The following is an 18,814-nucleotide window of genomic DNA, read 5'->3' on the forward strand; positions in this document are numbered from 1 at the left end:
AGAATAGCTTAGAAATTAATACAAAATTGAAAGATTGCATAAATTAATTAAATATACAACAAAAATTATAAATTTAAAAGTTACATTAAAAAATTAATCAATTAAACAAAAGTGTAAAATTGTTTAATGACACACAACTATTATATTGTGAGTCACTTCCAGGATGTTGCTAGATTATCAGAGGTTATCTTTTAATCATTAAAATCAAGCTTTTGATTTTCATCAATGGGACATAATAACTAACATAACAAAATCCAAGATAAAGATCTAATGATTACTAATACTGTGTTAAAAGTGTTATAACTGAATTACATTAAGAAAATCTAGAGACATTGCATATGACTTTGATAATGATCACAGAAAAAGTTTTTAAACTCATCATTTAAATGAAATGTTTCAATTTTTGTTCAGAGAATTTTCACCAAATTGATATAATTGTTCATGGATATACTCCATGAATAACATAAGTATATTTTAAATTTTTATATTCATTTTATATATTTATGCTAATGGAACTTCTCTGAAATAACTATAGCTTGATAATAATAATTACAAGTACATAATAATATAATAATTAAAGTTTGCAAATAATTGTAATTGCAATAAGTTTGTAATTATCATATGAAGATACATTTTATTATAGTTCCTATTTAAATCAATCAATGAAAATAAAATTTGAATATTTAATTATTAAAAAATCAAAATAATGAAATAAATCATAATCATTATTTGTTTAGAATTTATTTTCACATTTAATGATATTTTTAAATATATATATATAAAATCTATTTAAACAAAAAAATATCAATGAAGTAATTGATAAACCTGTGATTATGACAACCAATTAAATAACTGTAGTTAAATTCTAATTTCTTAATTTGAAAAATCAGTAAAATTTATTATTACATTAATTGATGAAACCAGGAGACACCTGGGTAATATAACCATAGTATTTTTGATGATATAAAGTTGAAAATATATTCAAAAAGAATTGCATTAACAGCAGTTGTAGTTTATCCAGGTGAAATATACATTACATATGAAAATTCTTAAATAATGAGAGAGAATTTCTATAGAAAGAAATGTCAATGTTATTTTTAAACTGATTGAAATATATTATACTAAAGAAAGCAATCAAATTAGTAATAAATTAAAATGTAGTTGAATATATAAATATTTAATTGGAACATTTTAAAAAATAACTGAAAATAATCTAAAGTTAAAATATTAAAAGACATATTATATTTCATTAATAAAGAAGAATGTTAAAAATTTATATTTAGTTATAAGAAAATAGTTTAATACATTTTTGAGCCTTTCTGTAGCTTATCACCATTAATAATTAATATTTTAATATCCACATGTATTAGTTGTTGAAATTTATGATGAATCAAATGAATTGAAAGAGCTTTGGAATTTACATATCCAAAAGTGACAATAGACAAAAAGAATGGTGAAAAACTATTTATAAATAAAGCTTTTACTTTATTAGTTTCTTAAAAGTAATTGTGTTCTTTGCAATATTAGCTATGTTTGGACTACTAAATAATCAAAAATATTTTACTGTTCAAATTGTAAAAAAAAAAATACTTTGATCTTTATTAACTGTTTTTTAAAGTTTATATTTTTTCTATTCCTTGTACTGTATTTTCAGGTTTCTATAATATATTCTGTAATCAGAGCTGTCAAAAGCTTGCATGGTATCTGCTAAAAACAATCCTTTAAGAGCTAATGAAAGAACATTCTACGTATTTTATTTGTTCAAAAAACTAAAGGCCCATAAAATGGCCTTTTGTTCTTTGAACAAATAAAATACATAGAATGTTCCTTTATTAATAAAAAATAGTTTTAAAGATTTTATTTTCTGTTAGTAAAAATGTTAATTTTATAGGGTTTGGAATCACCGTAGGAACCCTAAGTTTCTCTGACCCTAGAGAAAAATCCCTAGCTCCCTTCTTTTGACAGCCCAGCTTATAGTCTATAATATTGGAGTTGTTTTTGTAAATAAATACCAAACCAAAACTAATATATTTTATTTAAAATAGAAAATTTGAGAACAAAAAGAGTGCATATGTAATAGTAATATATAGCAATTTTCAACATTCTTTCTCCTTAAACTTTTATTAATATTGATGTTATAACAATTTTTAAAAATTATAAAATCCAATATTCTGAAAGTTAATGTAAGATATTCACTCAGCATTAAAAGATTTAATGAAATGTATAAATAATAGAGAGGTTGCGGCTGACGTTTTTATTGCAAAAACGTGTACGTCGGATGTTCAGTGCCGCCTTCCTGTAAGCCTAGAAGTTTGACAATGGCATTTGGAACATCAGTGGAATTATGCTTGATGTATCAAATGCCATTGTCAAACTTCTAGGTTTACAGGAAGGTGGTGCTGAACATCCGACGTACACGTTTTTGCGATGAAAATGTCGGCCACAACCTCTCTAATGAATTTAAAACAAACTTCAAAAATAATGTGTTAATTATTTACATTTGCAATACATTACAATAATGTATAAAGATTAATAAATAAAAATTAATAAATTTTATATAATATATTTAAAGTAAATAGTTGATTCATTTACTGTACATTAAGGACTTATTATAAGCTTTATATGTTAAATTTTATTTTCTAATTTACTTACTCCCAATATTCTTTTACTGGAGATGTAAAATTACTTGTAAAATTACTTGTAACAGAATTATTATTACTGCTGGAAACATTTCTGGAATTAATGCAACGTTCAGTGTTCCATTCATGACCACATTTTTCCCAAGGTAGAGGATTGGTGAATGATGCCACAAAATAAAACAATGTATATGCAATCAGGACAATATAATATATATTGCATAATCCAATCATTGTCATAGAGGCAAAACCAATACCTAAAAATAATGATTTTTTTTAAGTATTTACCAGAAATATTATAATTTTTATAGTTATAACTGTAATAATTTTAAAAGCAATTTTAATATAATAAATAAATTAAATTTTAGTGTATATTGTAGTTGTGACTATTGATATTTATTATTTTATTACTAGCAGCAGCACCTGCAGACTATAAAAAAGAGGAGCACAAGCTATAAAAAAAAATGGGCATTGTACTACATTATATAAAATATACAGTATATATACCTCAATGCCATCATGTATATCAAAATTACATTAATCAAATACAGTGGTATAGTACCTTGGTACTCAACCAAACAATCATGACCTGCTAGAACAAAGTTTTGGTTAATAACAAATATTTTACAATTAGAAATACTATTTTAATTTTGTCATCAGTAAAAAGTTCTCTGTGATAAAAATCAGTAACTAATTTTTAAATAAAATGACAGAATGAAATCTAAGAGCCCCTTTAAAATGAAACCTTAGAGCCCCCGTGGGGATTATTGGGTAACCTGACAACAAAGAAGGCACATGCATGGGCGTAGCAAGGGGGATCTGGGTGGGCACAGCCCCTCCAGTTAACCTGGTGCCCACCCCAGAAAATCACAGCTGAAAAAGTGTGGAGCTGGTTTGCAAAAAAAATAGATTGAAGCTGAAAATTCTGAATCCAATGGGTCCCTGTGCGCAATGTTATGATTAAAGGAAGTTTCATATTTTGTGTGTGTTAAGTTATTGTCGATTCTTATGGAATTTTCATTTTAATAAACAATAATTTGAAATAATTCAATTTTGTGTCTATTAGGCCCCCCATAACTCTGGCTACGCCCATGCACATGCCCCAAGTGCCCTAATGTATGGACACCCCTGATTACTAGGTAATAATTTTCAAAAATTTTTGTAAATTTTTTGTCTGTATTTTATATTTAAACACAAATATGTACACATATAGACTTTTAAAAATCTAAAAACATAAACATAATTAATATGCAAAACATAAAAAACAATCTATTTTTTTTATTTCATAATTTTATTTATCATTAACAAAGATTTTTTGATATATCATATTAATTATATAAATAATATGTTGTTATAATTTAATAAGGAAAATAAGAATTTGACTAAGCATCAATTTTTCAATATAAAATTATAAATACTGATTAAATATACCTTGAACGACATAAAGACTATTAATATATTATATAAACAATTATAAATAAAGAATATTCAGCTTTTAAATATAAATGGTCAAACTTTTTCAACAAGAGTATTCCTTATTATCTAGATAAGCAAAACAATGTAGAGTATCATATTTGCAAATTCACATAGTTACCAAAATATTTGAGGTTAAAGTTCCAATAAAAATGACTTGTTTTAGAATCTCATGTTGACAGTTTATAGGAGGAAAAAAATAAAGAACATTGAAAAGTCTTTTTGTGGTTGCTTTTCAATCTGTTCTACCGAAAGAATCTTTGTGAAAGTTCAAAATTAATTATTTTAAAAAACCTTTTTACTGATTACTATATTACAGTTTAAAATTGAATTTTATTCAATAAATTACAAGCCATATTGCCAAGGTCATGCACAACCATTTTACGTTGACATCCTTCACCAGCTTGCATTTTCAGTAATAGGTCAACAATTGGCAGGTTTGTAATGGGTTGATTGATTGATTGATAATGGTGGCCCATTCTAGCATGTTTGGCAAAACTTTAACCTTGAATATTTTCGTAACTATTGCAAATTTGCCAACATTATTCTACATTTTTTGCCTATCTTGATGAGTTCTATCACTCATTTCCAGGAAGAACACTTTTCTTGCAACACCCTGTAGAATGTCCTGCTGTGAAAGCTGTCTTACATTTATTTTGCTATTAAACACTATTTATTTACACAGATTAAGCCAATATACATATTTAAAATAACATTATTCTTAATAAAACATCCATTGTAATGCATATTTTAATTGATAATGGCTATGAAAAACTTATGAATAATATGGAAGCAAATTATAGTGAACTGTAGAATGAAAATGTTTTATTAGTTTTTAATCATTAATGAATCAATGCTTCTAATATATAAAATATTTTATAATTTAAACAATTATTACACAAGACTAAGCTTTTTAATTTGATATGTTTTCAAGAACATGGATATGATATTCCTAAAGTGTTTAAAGTGTAATGTTTGTTATTTTGCTAAAAGCAAACAGACTTGTAATCTGTAAAATAATTAATAAATAAAGTAATGTATTATATTCTTAGGATACTAATGCTTTTATAATATAGTTTTTAACAAATTATATATGCTTTAGTTCTAATGAATAATTTTCATTATCATCAATTTAAATGAAAATACCAGTAATTTATTTAAGTAAACTAAAAGTTAGAAATTATTAGAAACTACTCAAAAAACTGGAAAAAATAGGTCATAAATCTTAAATCTATTGAATTCAATGTTCGAATTCAGCAGGTTTAAGATTTATGATCTGAAACAGGTCTATTAATGAGGTCAAAAGCATTTGTCAATTTTCATTTAACATTTGCTGGAATTTATTACAGTTGTATCTGCTAGTTAGAAATTATGTTATCATAATCCATGTTTACTACATTTTTGTCATTATATTCTAAATCTACAGCTCTCAAAACATTTCTAAGCAATAAATTATCCAAGATCACATCTGATTAAGTTATTTTGCAATCCTAGTAAGAATTTCTTTTTAAACACTTTAGGAATATCATATCCATGTTCTTGAAAATATATCAAATTAAAAAGTTTAGTCTTGCTTAATAATTGTTTAAATTATAAAATATTTTATATATTAGAAGCATTGATTTATTAATGATTAAAAACTAATAAAATTAATAAAACCATATTACATATAATATTTATAATTTTCTTTTCTCCATGTGTTAAGATATGTTAACTCTAAAATGAATATGCTAATTTAATTTTAATGAAAGCAACATTTAAGAATTCTGTGGTAATAATAAATGCTCAGTAAGTTTTGAATTTTATCTTATTTATTGTTTAGTTATATAGTATACACAGTATTCAAATTCTTTTGGACAGTTTCATTGATCGTCATTAAAATTTAATTGATATGTTAATTAAACTGGTTTAACAAATAAATTTAAGCAAGTTCATGTAAACTGGTTTTGTTAAACTTGATGAAATTTTAAACTCAATAATAATAAAATTGTAATTAAAATTTTGTGAAGATCAGATAACTTCAATAAATAATTTCTATAAACCATATCAACAATTATACAGTTATTTTCTTGATTTTGCTTCATCTGGTTGTTGTCTATTATTTTATTAATGACCATCAACATCTGTTATAAATACTAGACTTATTTACAAAGAAACTGTAGTGCTGCTCAATAATTTGGTCTAACTGTAAAAGTAATTCCTTCCGCTGATGAATTGGCTATGATTGATTTAATTGCCAGTATGTTAGCACTAACATTGCCAGACTTTAAGATACAATTTATCATATCTGCCATTTAAAATTATCATATTTGAGTTAAAATTCTCATATGTATATCAACATATACATATAAAAATATCAATCTTAGTTCTTTTCCAATTGAAAGCATATGAGAATGTCTTTCTAGTTTGCTTCAGTTGTTCATAATAAAATAAATATGATGTCTTCAGCATATGTATTGGTATTAGACTTGTTAAATAAAGTATTTATGTGATAATATCAAAATCTTTAAAAATTTTGAGAAAAGGGAAAAGTGGCCTGTCCACTGATGGAGCATTAAAAAAGCTGATAGTCAGTGCCAAATGCTGATGGTTGGCAACAGTGTAATGTAAATAGTGTTACCACCCACCGGTTTTCACACAGACAGTCCATGAATTGACTCACTGTCCGGGTGAACTATTAATTTTGTCCAGGAACTTTGTGGAAATTGTGAAATTACAATGAAACAAAGTTCTTTCAAATATTTCTACAAATTTACACTATTTTAACAGAGAAAGAACTCACACTCACTGAAACTCATCTGCAATTCTGCCATTTAGTCTGTTTACGCTGACGTATGGTGTGCAACCTGTCGACCTTTTTTTTATTTATTTTTTTTTTTTTTTGCATGTGCAATCATACATGTCTCCAACAATATCCAATAGAGCTAAGTCATCTGTACCTGTTCTTTCTTAATTTAGGGTTACTTACATTACTCCTACGTAAGTCCCTAGTCCCTAACTCTAACTGATTTAGAACTGGCATGCACGTTATTCTTTGCACTGTAAAATGACATTGCGCATGCATCAGGAACTTCTGTTTGAACAAACCTGACCTGCCGTCTGGGTCAGCGATTTTGAAAAGGTGGCAACACTAACTGTACATATTAAATATAAATGTATATATATATATAATTATTATTAATTGATTTAATATTAATCTTATTTATATTTGTTAACTCAGAATATTTTATTTGTATTTATAGAATAAAATATATAATTAACTTTTTGTTTCTTTTGCAAATACAAATTTTTTATTTTGGAATCATTAATAAAGAATTTTAAGAACCATACTTGATTCAAAGTTGCAGACTGTGGCTTTATTTCGTACTAGCTGTGCCTGCAGTTACGCCTGCATGGAATTCAGTTTGTGACTATAACAGTATCAGTAAAAAATCAATATACACCTATCTCGTTGACCACATGACTGTGCCACATGGTTACCTATCTCATATACATACACATCTTGCCCCTCGCTACCCGCTGACACCAAAAATATAATGCTTACCTAGATGATATCTTTTAATTTATATGAATGTTTAATGGAATAATATACAGCCTATGTCCACCTGAAGGTCCATTCTAAATATTGGTAAAAAAATTTATTGTATATTTTGTATATAATTGTGTTATTTTATCTTGTATATTCTCTGCTTCACCTCTTTCTGTCCTATTTGTCTACCCTTCCTGGAATGTTCTTGTTTTACCCTTGGCTTTGGTATGTGGATGACTAACCCGAGAAACAACAAGTGGAATGCAGCCTTGAGGGGAGGAGGCGAACACGTGGTCATTCCGAAGGAGGAACCCAAAGGAGAGAGAGCGAGAGGAAGTCTCCCCAGTACATTTAGCACCGTATGATAGAGACAAGAACTTTGGAACTGAGAAATAAAAAGGAATTAATTGTGAGGAACAGGACGCATTGGCCCTTGGGACTAATATCTTAGAGAGCGACAAAAAGGGAGTTAGTCACCAACCCAACGCAAGATATCATCCACGATCCCATACAAGCAGCATACATCATCAAGTTTTGGGTACCCTCTTTCCTATCCCTTACTTTCATTCTCTAAATTTTCTAATAAGCCTTCTCTATTCAATAGTTGTAAGTAGTAATAAGAATCTATTTTTAATTAACATAATCTTAAGTAATTGGATAATCGTGTCGGACAAAGGACTACGCGTGCACATTCTTTGTTGGGAGACCATATTGTGTAGTGGTTGAATAATTAATGATGTGGATTATTCGGTGGGTGTAGCATTGTTGGTATCTTTAGAAACCTGTATCATAATGAGCAAGTTAATAAAATTATTGTATTTTATTTTATCTATTTTCCATTGTGCATCTTTGTCTCACTTGCTGGTCTCACACTATCATTTATTATCAAGATATTTGCTAAATTTTTAATTATGAATATCTTATGTCAAAAGTCTTTGTCATGAAATGTTTATATATTGTTATAGCAAATTATGTTTTTAATAATGAAATTAGATTTATAATTAACTTATAAAAACTACTCTTAATAGTATATTAAAGTTTATTAAATATCATTATGTCAATTAATATAAACATGATTGACTTTTTGACTTTTATTATTTGAAATAAAAATATATTTTTATAATATATTAAAATCTTAAATCTTAAAAAATTAAAATTAATATAATTCTCAATACCTTTCATGATAGGAACAAGATTCCAAACACCAATTCCACCTGAGCTAAGGTATTGTCCAACAGAAACTTCCAATAAAAAAAGAGGAATGCCACAGAAAATAATGCAAAAAACATATGGAATGAGAAAGGCACCTGAAAGTAAATATAAATTAATTATTATTTAGATACTTTAGTATTTTTTGTTATTCATAATTCTTTCTTACATGAGAATTCTATTAAAAAATTTTATGGTAAGGATTACATGTAACCTTTAAAGATTTATATTTTAAACAAAATTAATCACAAAATTTTGAATTTATGAAAAAATAAATAAATATGCATATAAAATTCGTAATAATATTTAATTAACAAATATATCATAGTAAATCAAAAAATGGCACACTTATAAACTGGAACTGTATGATTAACTAGCCAACACCTAAATGCATTTTCCAGCAAACAATAAACAAAAAATTTACTGCTCAAACATTTTTGGCCATCATTTAGAGGACCCCATCAAGAATGTATACATAAACAGTTCTATCTTACAAAAATTTCTATCATTCCAATCTTTTAAACATTTAAAAAGATGTTCAATACAGACATTGTCTCGTTTACGTCACAAAATTAAATAAATAATTATTTTTAAATAAAGCTACAAATAAAATTATTATTATTACATTCTGTGGCAATCTAAATAATATTTCTACAATTGCAGTACTGGAATACAGTCAGAGTTGATGCAATTTCCTTTCTTGCAAGCTATATAAATTTCTAAAGTCTCCAAAGATTATATGTTAGTCAAAGACCCTATGTAACAGGGTAGCTTCATCCCAACAGGAAAACCCCAGGTTTGGCAACATAATGGGTAAGTGCTGTGTTATAATTCCCTTCGGCTGCATCATATTTATGGTTGCATATTCTGGCTTGAAGAGATTTGTATGTGGATCCGATGTATGTTATATACCTGTTAAATTGTCCACTTTGTAATGGAATATGGTACACCCCTGGTGCTTTTGTGTCATCCATGCTGTCTTTTGCATTAGTTAAAAGGCAGAAAACATTGAGTTTTCTCTTGTAAGTTTAACACAAATTTAAATAACTAGAAATCCTGTTGTAAATTTGATGTAGAGACAGTTTGTAACATACTGTCTCTACAATTACACTCTGCTTTGTTAACCCTTGTACTGGTGTTAGCTAACTTAGATTGCTGTGTGGAAGCGAGTGTGTTGATTAACAAATTTCGATACCCATGGGCAGATGCTATATGTTTGACAAGGTCAAGTTTGTTATTGGTATCACTGTTTCAGAGTGATGTGAGTGCACCCTTGTAACTATGGCCTGGAATGTCACTACGTTAAAAGGCCAAGGGTCCACTGAGCTAGCAGGTATAATGAGGGGAATGTATATGAGTTTGTGGTAAATCACTGTGATTATATTTCTATTTGCCATTCAAATCTTGATGTCCAAGTAATTAACCTTGTTTAACTTTCCTGATCTAATTCTAGTGTTAGTCTGTAGCTCTTGTTAAAAATTTTTAACGCCTTCCCCTATCAGGTTTTGTTCTCCATAAAATCAAAATATCATCCACATACCTAGTATAACTAAGGATATCACAGTAAATTTCATGATAATAGTATTAATGTATGATAAACTACATTAACATTTCTACATATAATAAAATCATAATTATATTGCATATTTTTGTACATTCATTTATATGTTCATAAAGCTATTTATTTATTAAAAAAAAAAGTTAAAGCCTCACATGGCTTGCTACATCATGTGATATGACATGTCATGTGGGATTCTCTGCCCCTTCCAGACAGTATGCATCTCACCACAGTAATTCACACATTAGACAAAATATCACACATTTCAAGGAATCAAAATTCACATTTACTTCAATTTTATCAAAATGAAAAATAAACAAAAGGAAACTTTTTGGAATAAGCAAAATACCATGCTATTCAAAAATTCAAATTTAACAAAATGATTTTTCTAGGTTAGTACAAATAACATAGAATATAAAAAAAAGTTTGTCAGATTTGAAATAGCACATTATTCAAAAATTTGGCATTAATAAATATTATTTGACATTCAACAAAATGATTTTTCTAAATAATCCAAAGAATTCATTTGGTTGTTATTATCATATTATATCTATTAATTAACTTGTAAAATAAAAACCATTTACAACTTTTCCAGCAAAATGGTTTACAGAACAAACGTTTTCAATTTATTTTAGAAACCTTCCTCAGGTTTCAAACTAGAGAATTCTGAAATTCCATATTTTGCTGGAAAAGTGTGAATGGTTTTCATTTTACAAGTTATCTCTTCCAGTTTTAATTTTGGATTTTAGAATCTATCAATTAACATTCCTTGAATTAAAATTTATAGGAATATAACCAGGGTGGCCAAGCTCCTTGATAGTCCGAGCCATTTTTCAAAATTTAAAATTTTTCGCGAGCCGCAATTAAATACGTATTAAAAAGGTATGCAAAAAATTCCAGATTACAAATTATATCCGTAGCAAGAGTGATACAAATTGTTTCCTCCAGAGCACAATGTCAACTGTCCATTGCAATGACAGTTTACAAATTCAAAATCGGTCTGGAGTCGGTCGATAACGGACGATTACGCCACTGTTTATGTTCGTTCGCGCAGTTTTCGATGAGTCATATCATTCTTAACTTGGACGGAAATGAAATTTGTTACAACGTTGCACTTAGTCTTTCATATTTGTTGTTAGTAATTTAAAAGACATTTTGAAACACATACAAACGATAATAATTTTTAAAAATATAATAACACAAAAATGAAAAGGGAACTCGGGTACATTTATCGAGAGCCACAAATAATCCTTCAAAGAGCCGCATGTGGCTCGCGAGCCGCAGGTTGGCCACCCCTGGAATATAACTTACATTGGTACTTTTCTTTAGTTGGAAGTCATTTCATCAGTTGCTATTTTTTAATAATGATTATAAATACAGTAATCATAAAACTTATTTCCCATTATTAATAATATCTATGATTCCAATTCAGCAATATATCAATTTAAATGTTTTCTTGATTTTCCATCTTGAAAAATATGTCTTCTTTTGTATATTTATTCATATTAAATGAATGCATTTTTCAACTATTCATCCATGTACCCAGTGGCAGATTTAGCACTTGAGAGGCCCCAGGTGCAATTTAATTTTGAGACCCTCTCTAAATATTTTCACTATCCCTACACCCTACAGTGTGCAGTCTATGTGCATGTTTCTTACTCTGGTAGGCACTATACTAGTGGTCCAAAAAAAGTGAGACATAGGGAAATAATATTAAAAATTGACCAATATAAAATTACAACTGCCTGGCTGTATTTAAAAGGTTACTGATGTTCAGATTGTATTAAGTATGAAAATTGAAACTTATTGGTACAAGAATTATTCATTTTCATTAGGTAAAAGTGTTAAAAACAAAAAAATCTAGTAATCCATGGATATAAAAAATAATTTATTTTTAAATTTACTGCTGATTAGCACCCACAAAACATGTCATAGCTGGCATTATTCATTTGTGAATTTAATTTAGGGAATACTGCTAAAATATTAATTATTTTTATTATGAAAAAAATAATAATTAAATAAAATAATTTTTTTTATTTTGAGAGCTGAATTTTGAGGCCCCCTTGATCTATGAGCCCTTGATTTTGAGGCTCCAGCCATGTGTCTCGTGTGCCTGTGCAGAAATCTGCCACTACATGTACAGTACCAACATAACACCTTTTGCTATGCTCATATTTTGGATTTTTTCATTTTAAATTTAAATTCATTATAATATCTTTTTTGTTAAAACATTCAAATACACCAAATTTGTACAGAGTACAAATAGCATCAAGTTGAGGCATTGAAAAATTTCAAAATAATTGAATAATCTATTTTCCACAAATTGCCCCATTAACACAAATGTATATTTATTTATGTACAACACATTGCATACTTATTTGCATATTATGACAAAATATTAAAAACTGCATGATGAGTTTGATTTCTTAAAATACAAATATTATGATTGTATAAACAAAAATGTTCCTTAAAGTTTATTAAATCAAATTAATTAATTCAATCTTAATTCAATCTTTTGATTTGTATAGAATTTAATTAACTTGTTTGGTCACATATTCAAGCTCACCTACTTCATTTCTGTAAGCAATGAAGCAAACCACAACATGGTGTGACTTTGGAAAATGACACACAACACACCATATGGGGTTTAACAGTTAAATATTAAACAAAATTTCCAATAATTAAAATCAATTAAAAAACAAAAATGTATTTAACAATACAAAATTTTTAAATTATTAAAATCTAGAATAAGAAAATATTATAGTTTAGATATATATTTGTAGAGAAGTTACTGATCGAATTAGTAATAGACAAATAGTAAAATGATAGCTACAATATAAAAGTAAATATTAAGCTGGGATTATCATTATCACTATGCATTTTTTGTCATTGACTCTAACCAACACAGAAATCACATGACGAGCAACAAAGTTAAACCAGTGAACTTTATCATCGGGCTGCAATTTGAAAAAATTGTAGACCTATAAATTCCCACTGTTGTTTGTCCTGCGTCTTTCCTTAATCTTAAGAATGGCGTTAGATTGATGAAAGACAAGACCAGATACGGAAACCTTAGGGGCAGGAGGTCTCAATTCACTATATAAAAACTTCCAATGCAAACCAGAAATTGTTATTTCAATTCAAAAATATTCCCCTGAAAGGTGTTAGATAGGTGACTGGCATAACTCTATTGTTAAAGGAAAAGTATGATGTACAGAGGCAAGCCACTACTAATTTGAGGTGAAGAACATTGCAGCCTGGCATTGTTACAATGTCACAATAAATAATTTCTCTTATGTCATTTGGAAATTGATCTAATGAACATTAAATTAAGACTGTAAAACATATAATGATATGCATAAAATCATACATTACTTGCATAATGACAACATAACCCAGGATTATCTTCATTTGAAATTCAAGAATTTTATTTTTACAAATAATTTTTGTGAATAACCGAAAGCACCACCAGAGGGTTTGAGGCAGTTATATATTAGGCTACAAGACATGGTAGTTATTATGAGAAATTGTTATCATTTTTTTTACTTTAAAAAGTGTTGAATCCTAAAATAAAAGATTGGCATTTAATCAATTTTAACTTTGTGTAAAATTTTTTCAATAATCTATTATTGCCATTTTAATGAAGATTTTATTATATCTTCAAGCCGATAACTGTTAATTCTGTGTGGTATTGTGAAAAGGATAAAAAAGAATACACTCGAAAAAGTTATATATTTTTTGTAAGTTGTCTTGAATTTCACATGATGATCTATTTTCACTTATTGGACTGCAATTTGAAAAAATTGTAGACTTATAAATTCCCACGATTGTCTGTCCATCCATCCTTCCTTAATCTCAAGAACAGTGTTAGATAGACAAAAGTCAAGACCAGATATAGAAAGCTTAGGAGTAGGAAGCCCCAATTAATTATATATGAACTTTCTGTGTTAAAACCATGTCCTTCTTTAAATTATGGTTTGAGATACTGCTAGCCCAAAATGCTTATTGGCATTTGGAGCAATTGGTTTATACACTGTAAAGTACAGTTGTCCCTCGATAGTCCGACATTTTTTAATCCGACATGCTCAGTAGTCTGACGCACCTCCCATCAAGGTACCCGTCCCCGTTATGTGTCTGCTTGCACAGAAGCATGTCGCAATGTGAATCTCCCCATCCAATTCTTACTCGATGACACACATTTCGTGTGTTTTATGTGAGCAGTTCTGTTCAAACAGTTGGAGTAGAGAATATTGTAAGTTACTGCTAGCAAAACAATGTGAAATATGTAATTATTTTCGGTAATCCGGACACTTTTGGTAATCCGACACACCTTTGGTCCCATACCTGTCGGATTATCGAGAGACAACTGTACATCAGAAAATAAAGTGGATAAGAAAAAGTCCAGTGTCTAGTATTGACACTTTTCCCCTGAAAAGAGTTATATAGATAACTGACATGACTCCATCACTAATGGAAAAGTATGATGTGCAGTGGCAAGACACTACAGTACTAATTTGAGGTGGAGAGCATATATTTTAAATTAAATAAATTTAAAAATATGATTAAAAATTGCAGCCTGGCATTGTGATGATGTCACAATAAATAATTGTTTGTTTAGTATCATTTGCCATTTTTCTGTTTAATACATGGAGGATGAACAAAAAATTGAGAGATTGTATTATATGACAATTACTGAATTATTAAATTGCTAATCATCCAAAATTTTGTTCTTACAATTTTAATTAATAAAAAGTTGAATGAAAATTGATAAAAATTTATTTATTCCTTTAATTAACTAAAATTACAAAATGCTTACTTCATACTGAAAACAAGTTTTTTAAATGTAATTATCAAAAATTATTGATACATCATAATGTCTGCTGCAATTTTTAACCATATTTTAAATTTATTTAATTTAAAATATATGCTAATTTAAAATACAGTGGTGCCTCGTACAACATACTTAATCCGTTCCAGGTGCATGTCCGTTAAGTGAAACGTCCATTATACGAAACGCATTTTCCCATAGAAATACATGTTAAAACATATAATTCGTTCCGCAGCATAAAATAACTGTACTGTACCATAAAAAATGAAAATGGAGCAGACACCAATTATGCCGGGTAGTCAGATGTTGTGAGGAGGAGGTGGAAGAACACTTTCTTTACACATTCATACAGATACAGACTTTTTACACATTGCAGCGGGTCTTTTTTTATTGTTTTTTAATCGGAGTCAGATTCAGGAGAGGCTACCGGAACTTGCAGGGTCAACTTCTCTTGTTCCATCCTTTGTTTTTTGCCCGCTGGCTTCTTGAAAAACATGACCAAGGTGGTCTGTTTCTCTTTCTTCTTTAACACCTGTCGGAAATGACGGACAAAGGTGTCATCGTAGAGATCATTGATCCTGTTGGCCTCAGCTCTGTTTGGATAATGAGTGTTGGTAAACTCCTGAACCTCTCCCCATTCGACAAGAAAGTTTTTGTCAACTTTCACTCCTGATGATTTCTTGCTTTGTTTCAATTGAAATCACCTTTCTGTTTTTTTAGAAGCCATGATGCATTATAAATGACTTAACTTGCCAGATTATATGATACGAATAATTCTTTATTAATTAAGATCACTAAACACTTCTACGAGCTACTCTCGCTCCGTTTGTTTTTTACAACCTCTTTTCGTCCCGCCACCTCGGCATCTACACAATTACATTTCGTTTATTTGAATCGTCAACATATACTACATTACATTTAATGTTTATTTAAATTATCAACATATATTACATTACATTTCTACTTCAGATATACTAATAATACATTCTAATAATACTAATATATCCTAAAAATAGCAGATTGTCATTGGCAACGGCAAAAGAATGGAAACATCATTCACACTTGTTCGAAAAAAGTCCATTGTTTGTCTCATGTAACTGCCGAACAGAAAGTTCGTTGTTCGCAGCAAGTCCGTTGCTCGAGTCACGTAACGGTCAAACAGAAAGTCCGTTATTCACAGCATCCGTTATTCGAGGCGTATGTTATACGAGGCACCACTGTATATAATAAAGTTTCTTGCCCCTGTACAACATACTTTTCCTGAAAACAACAGAGTCATGCCAGTCACTATCTAACTCCATTCTGAAGAAATTTTTTAAATTGAAATCGTGTGACTTCTGGTTCAAACCAGAAGTTTGTATACGTTCACATAAGTTTGTATAGTTAATCAAGGCCTCTTGCCCCTAAGGTTTCCATATTTGGTCTTGTCTTTCATCTATCTAACTCTGTTCTTAAGATTAAGGAAAGACAGATGGATGGATGACAGTGGAAATTTATAGGTCTACAATTTTTTCAAATTGCAACCCAGTGATAAAGTTCCCTGGTTTAATTTTGTTGCTCATCATGTGATTTCTGTGTTGGATAGAATCAATGATTTTCCCTGACTTTCCAGGTGTGTAGGAACCCTGTATATATATACAAAATTACTTTTCTGAATATTTTTGATCACTTAATGTTAATGTATGTACTAAGATAAACGACTTCCAACAACTTAACACTGCATTGAATAATAACAATTGTGAATTTAACAATTGGAATTTAATTGTGACATAACACACGTAAAAAAAAAAAGGTTTTTTTGTGGATTGTTAATGTATGTACAATATGTATATATATATATACACCTTTACCTTCATACATCATGAAATAAATAGCAGATTGAGTTTAACACTGTATGGTCACTTGGTCACTCCAAAGAGTTCAGTGGTATAATCATTAGATGTCACCTATGCTACAAATCTGTATGTGACATTTCAGACATGTTACACATTCCTGATTCAACAGTGTGCAAAGTCATAGTCAAGTGGAAATCTCAAAGAACAACTATAGTACAACAGAGAACTAGTAGACCCAAGAAATTGATGGAGATAGATCATTGAGTGCTTGGACATGCAATCTGGAGTAATCGGAGATCCTCTGCTGAAACAATTGCTACTGAGTTTCAAAAGTCCTCCACAAGTGGCTAGCATTATCACCATTTGAAGAGAAATGAAGTTCTTGGTTACCATGCCTGTGATGTTGTTCATAAGCCACATGTCACCACAGTTTGGAGTTGTGTAAAGCTCACAAACACTGGACTCTTGAACAATGGAAACATGTCTTGTGCAGTGACAAATCTTGGTACTCACTCTGTCAATCAGATGGTTGAGTGTGGGTTTGGCAGATGCCAAGAGAATACCTGCTGAATGACTGTGTGGTGCCCACTGTAAAGTTTGGAGGAAGTGGTTTCATTCTGTGGGGCTTATTTTCCTGATATGGACTGGGACAGCTTGTTTCAATGAAGTGCACTATGAGTTTTGCAGCATATATCAACAGTTTGAACAATTCTTTTCTACCAACATTATGGGAACAGTTTGGGGTGGGTCCTTTTCTATACCAACATGGCAATGCCCCTTGCCACAAAGCAAAGTATGTGAAGGAATGGTTTCAGCAGACAGGGATTATCAAAAAGGACTGGTCTATTCATAGCCCAGATATCAATCCCATTGAACACCTGTGGGATGAATTGGAGTGTCAATTGTAAGCCAGGCCAAATTGCCCAACATCTGAGAGTGACTTCACCATTGCTCTCAAGGAGGAATAGAGGAACATCTCCACAGCAATCTACCAAATCTGGTGGAGAGTCTTCCCTGGAGTGTGTGATTATAACAAAAGGACAGAGAACAAAATAATATATGCTAATGATATTGAAACTAGTAAAAAATAGTAAAATTCAAACTAATCTTGATCAGTAAAATCTTTTTACTGATCAAGATTAGTTTGAATGTTCTTCATCATGAATATCAGGAAAATAAAATTACATTGCCAAAGCCTGGAATTTGCATATTAAGATTTCATGTGTCATTGGTTGTTAATGTCTGCTTTAGACTAATGCTTGGCATTTATCTGAGACAGAACAGAACAATCTTGAATACTGAAATACAGAAATAAATAACTTTTAATTTTAGTTATTTGCTTCTGTATTAAAAATCCTCTCCTCTTATTATTAATGGTGCAGTGAAGTAAACTCATCAAATTCATCAACACTATTTCAAGCATTTATGAAACACAGTGATTTTGTAAAGATTATATTTAATGAATAAACATTAATTAGATAAAATTTTAATGTAATACATAAAAATATCATAAATACTCTAAAAAGAAAGTAAAATTAAATATCATGTAGAGAGTAGAGAATATCTGTATTTTTAAGTATCATAAAACCAATGATTTTCAACTTTTGATAGTTATTGCATTACTTATTGAAATTGTCATATGCTTTATTTTAAAAATGTTAAATTTATTTCAAATATTAAGCATTTAAACATTTATATACTAAATTTGAAATAATAAACATAATTACTTACCAGCAGGCATTTTTG

General features: G+C 29.2%; 1 protein-coding gene across 5 annotated transcripts in view; it reads right to left on the reverse strand.

Moving 5' to 3' along the window:
- Positions 1-18,814, reverse strand: part of LOC111628235 (sodium- and chloride-dependent GABA transporter 1-like) — a 110,009-nt gene that overhangs the window by 85,855 nt on the left and 5,340 nt on the right. For all 5 annotated transcript variants that reach the window (XM_023371978.1, XM_023371982.1, XM_023371980.1 and 2 more), the window contains exons 2-3: positions 8,814-8,945; positions 2,653-2,893 (exon numbers count right to left, since the gene is read on the reverse strand). In XM_023371978.1, the coding sequence (XP_023227746.1) occupies positions 2,653-2,893; positions 8,814-8,945 (373 nt within the window). The remainder of the gene's footprint in view (positions 1-2,652; positions 2,894-8,813; positions 8,946-18,814) is intronic.

This window comes from Centruroides sculpturatus, unplaced genomic scaffold (assembly GCF_000671375.1).
Source record: "Centruroides sculpturatus isolate CEXI.00-Female unplaced genomic scaffold, Cexi_2.0 scaffold532, whole genome shotgun sequence".
Classification (NCBI taxonomy): domain Eukaryota; kingdom Metazoa; phylum Arthropoda; class Arachnida; order Scorpiones; family Buthidae; genus Centruroides; species Centruroides sculpturatus.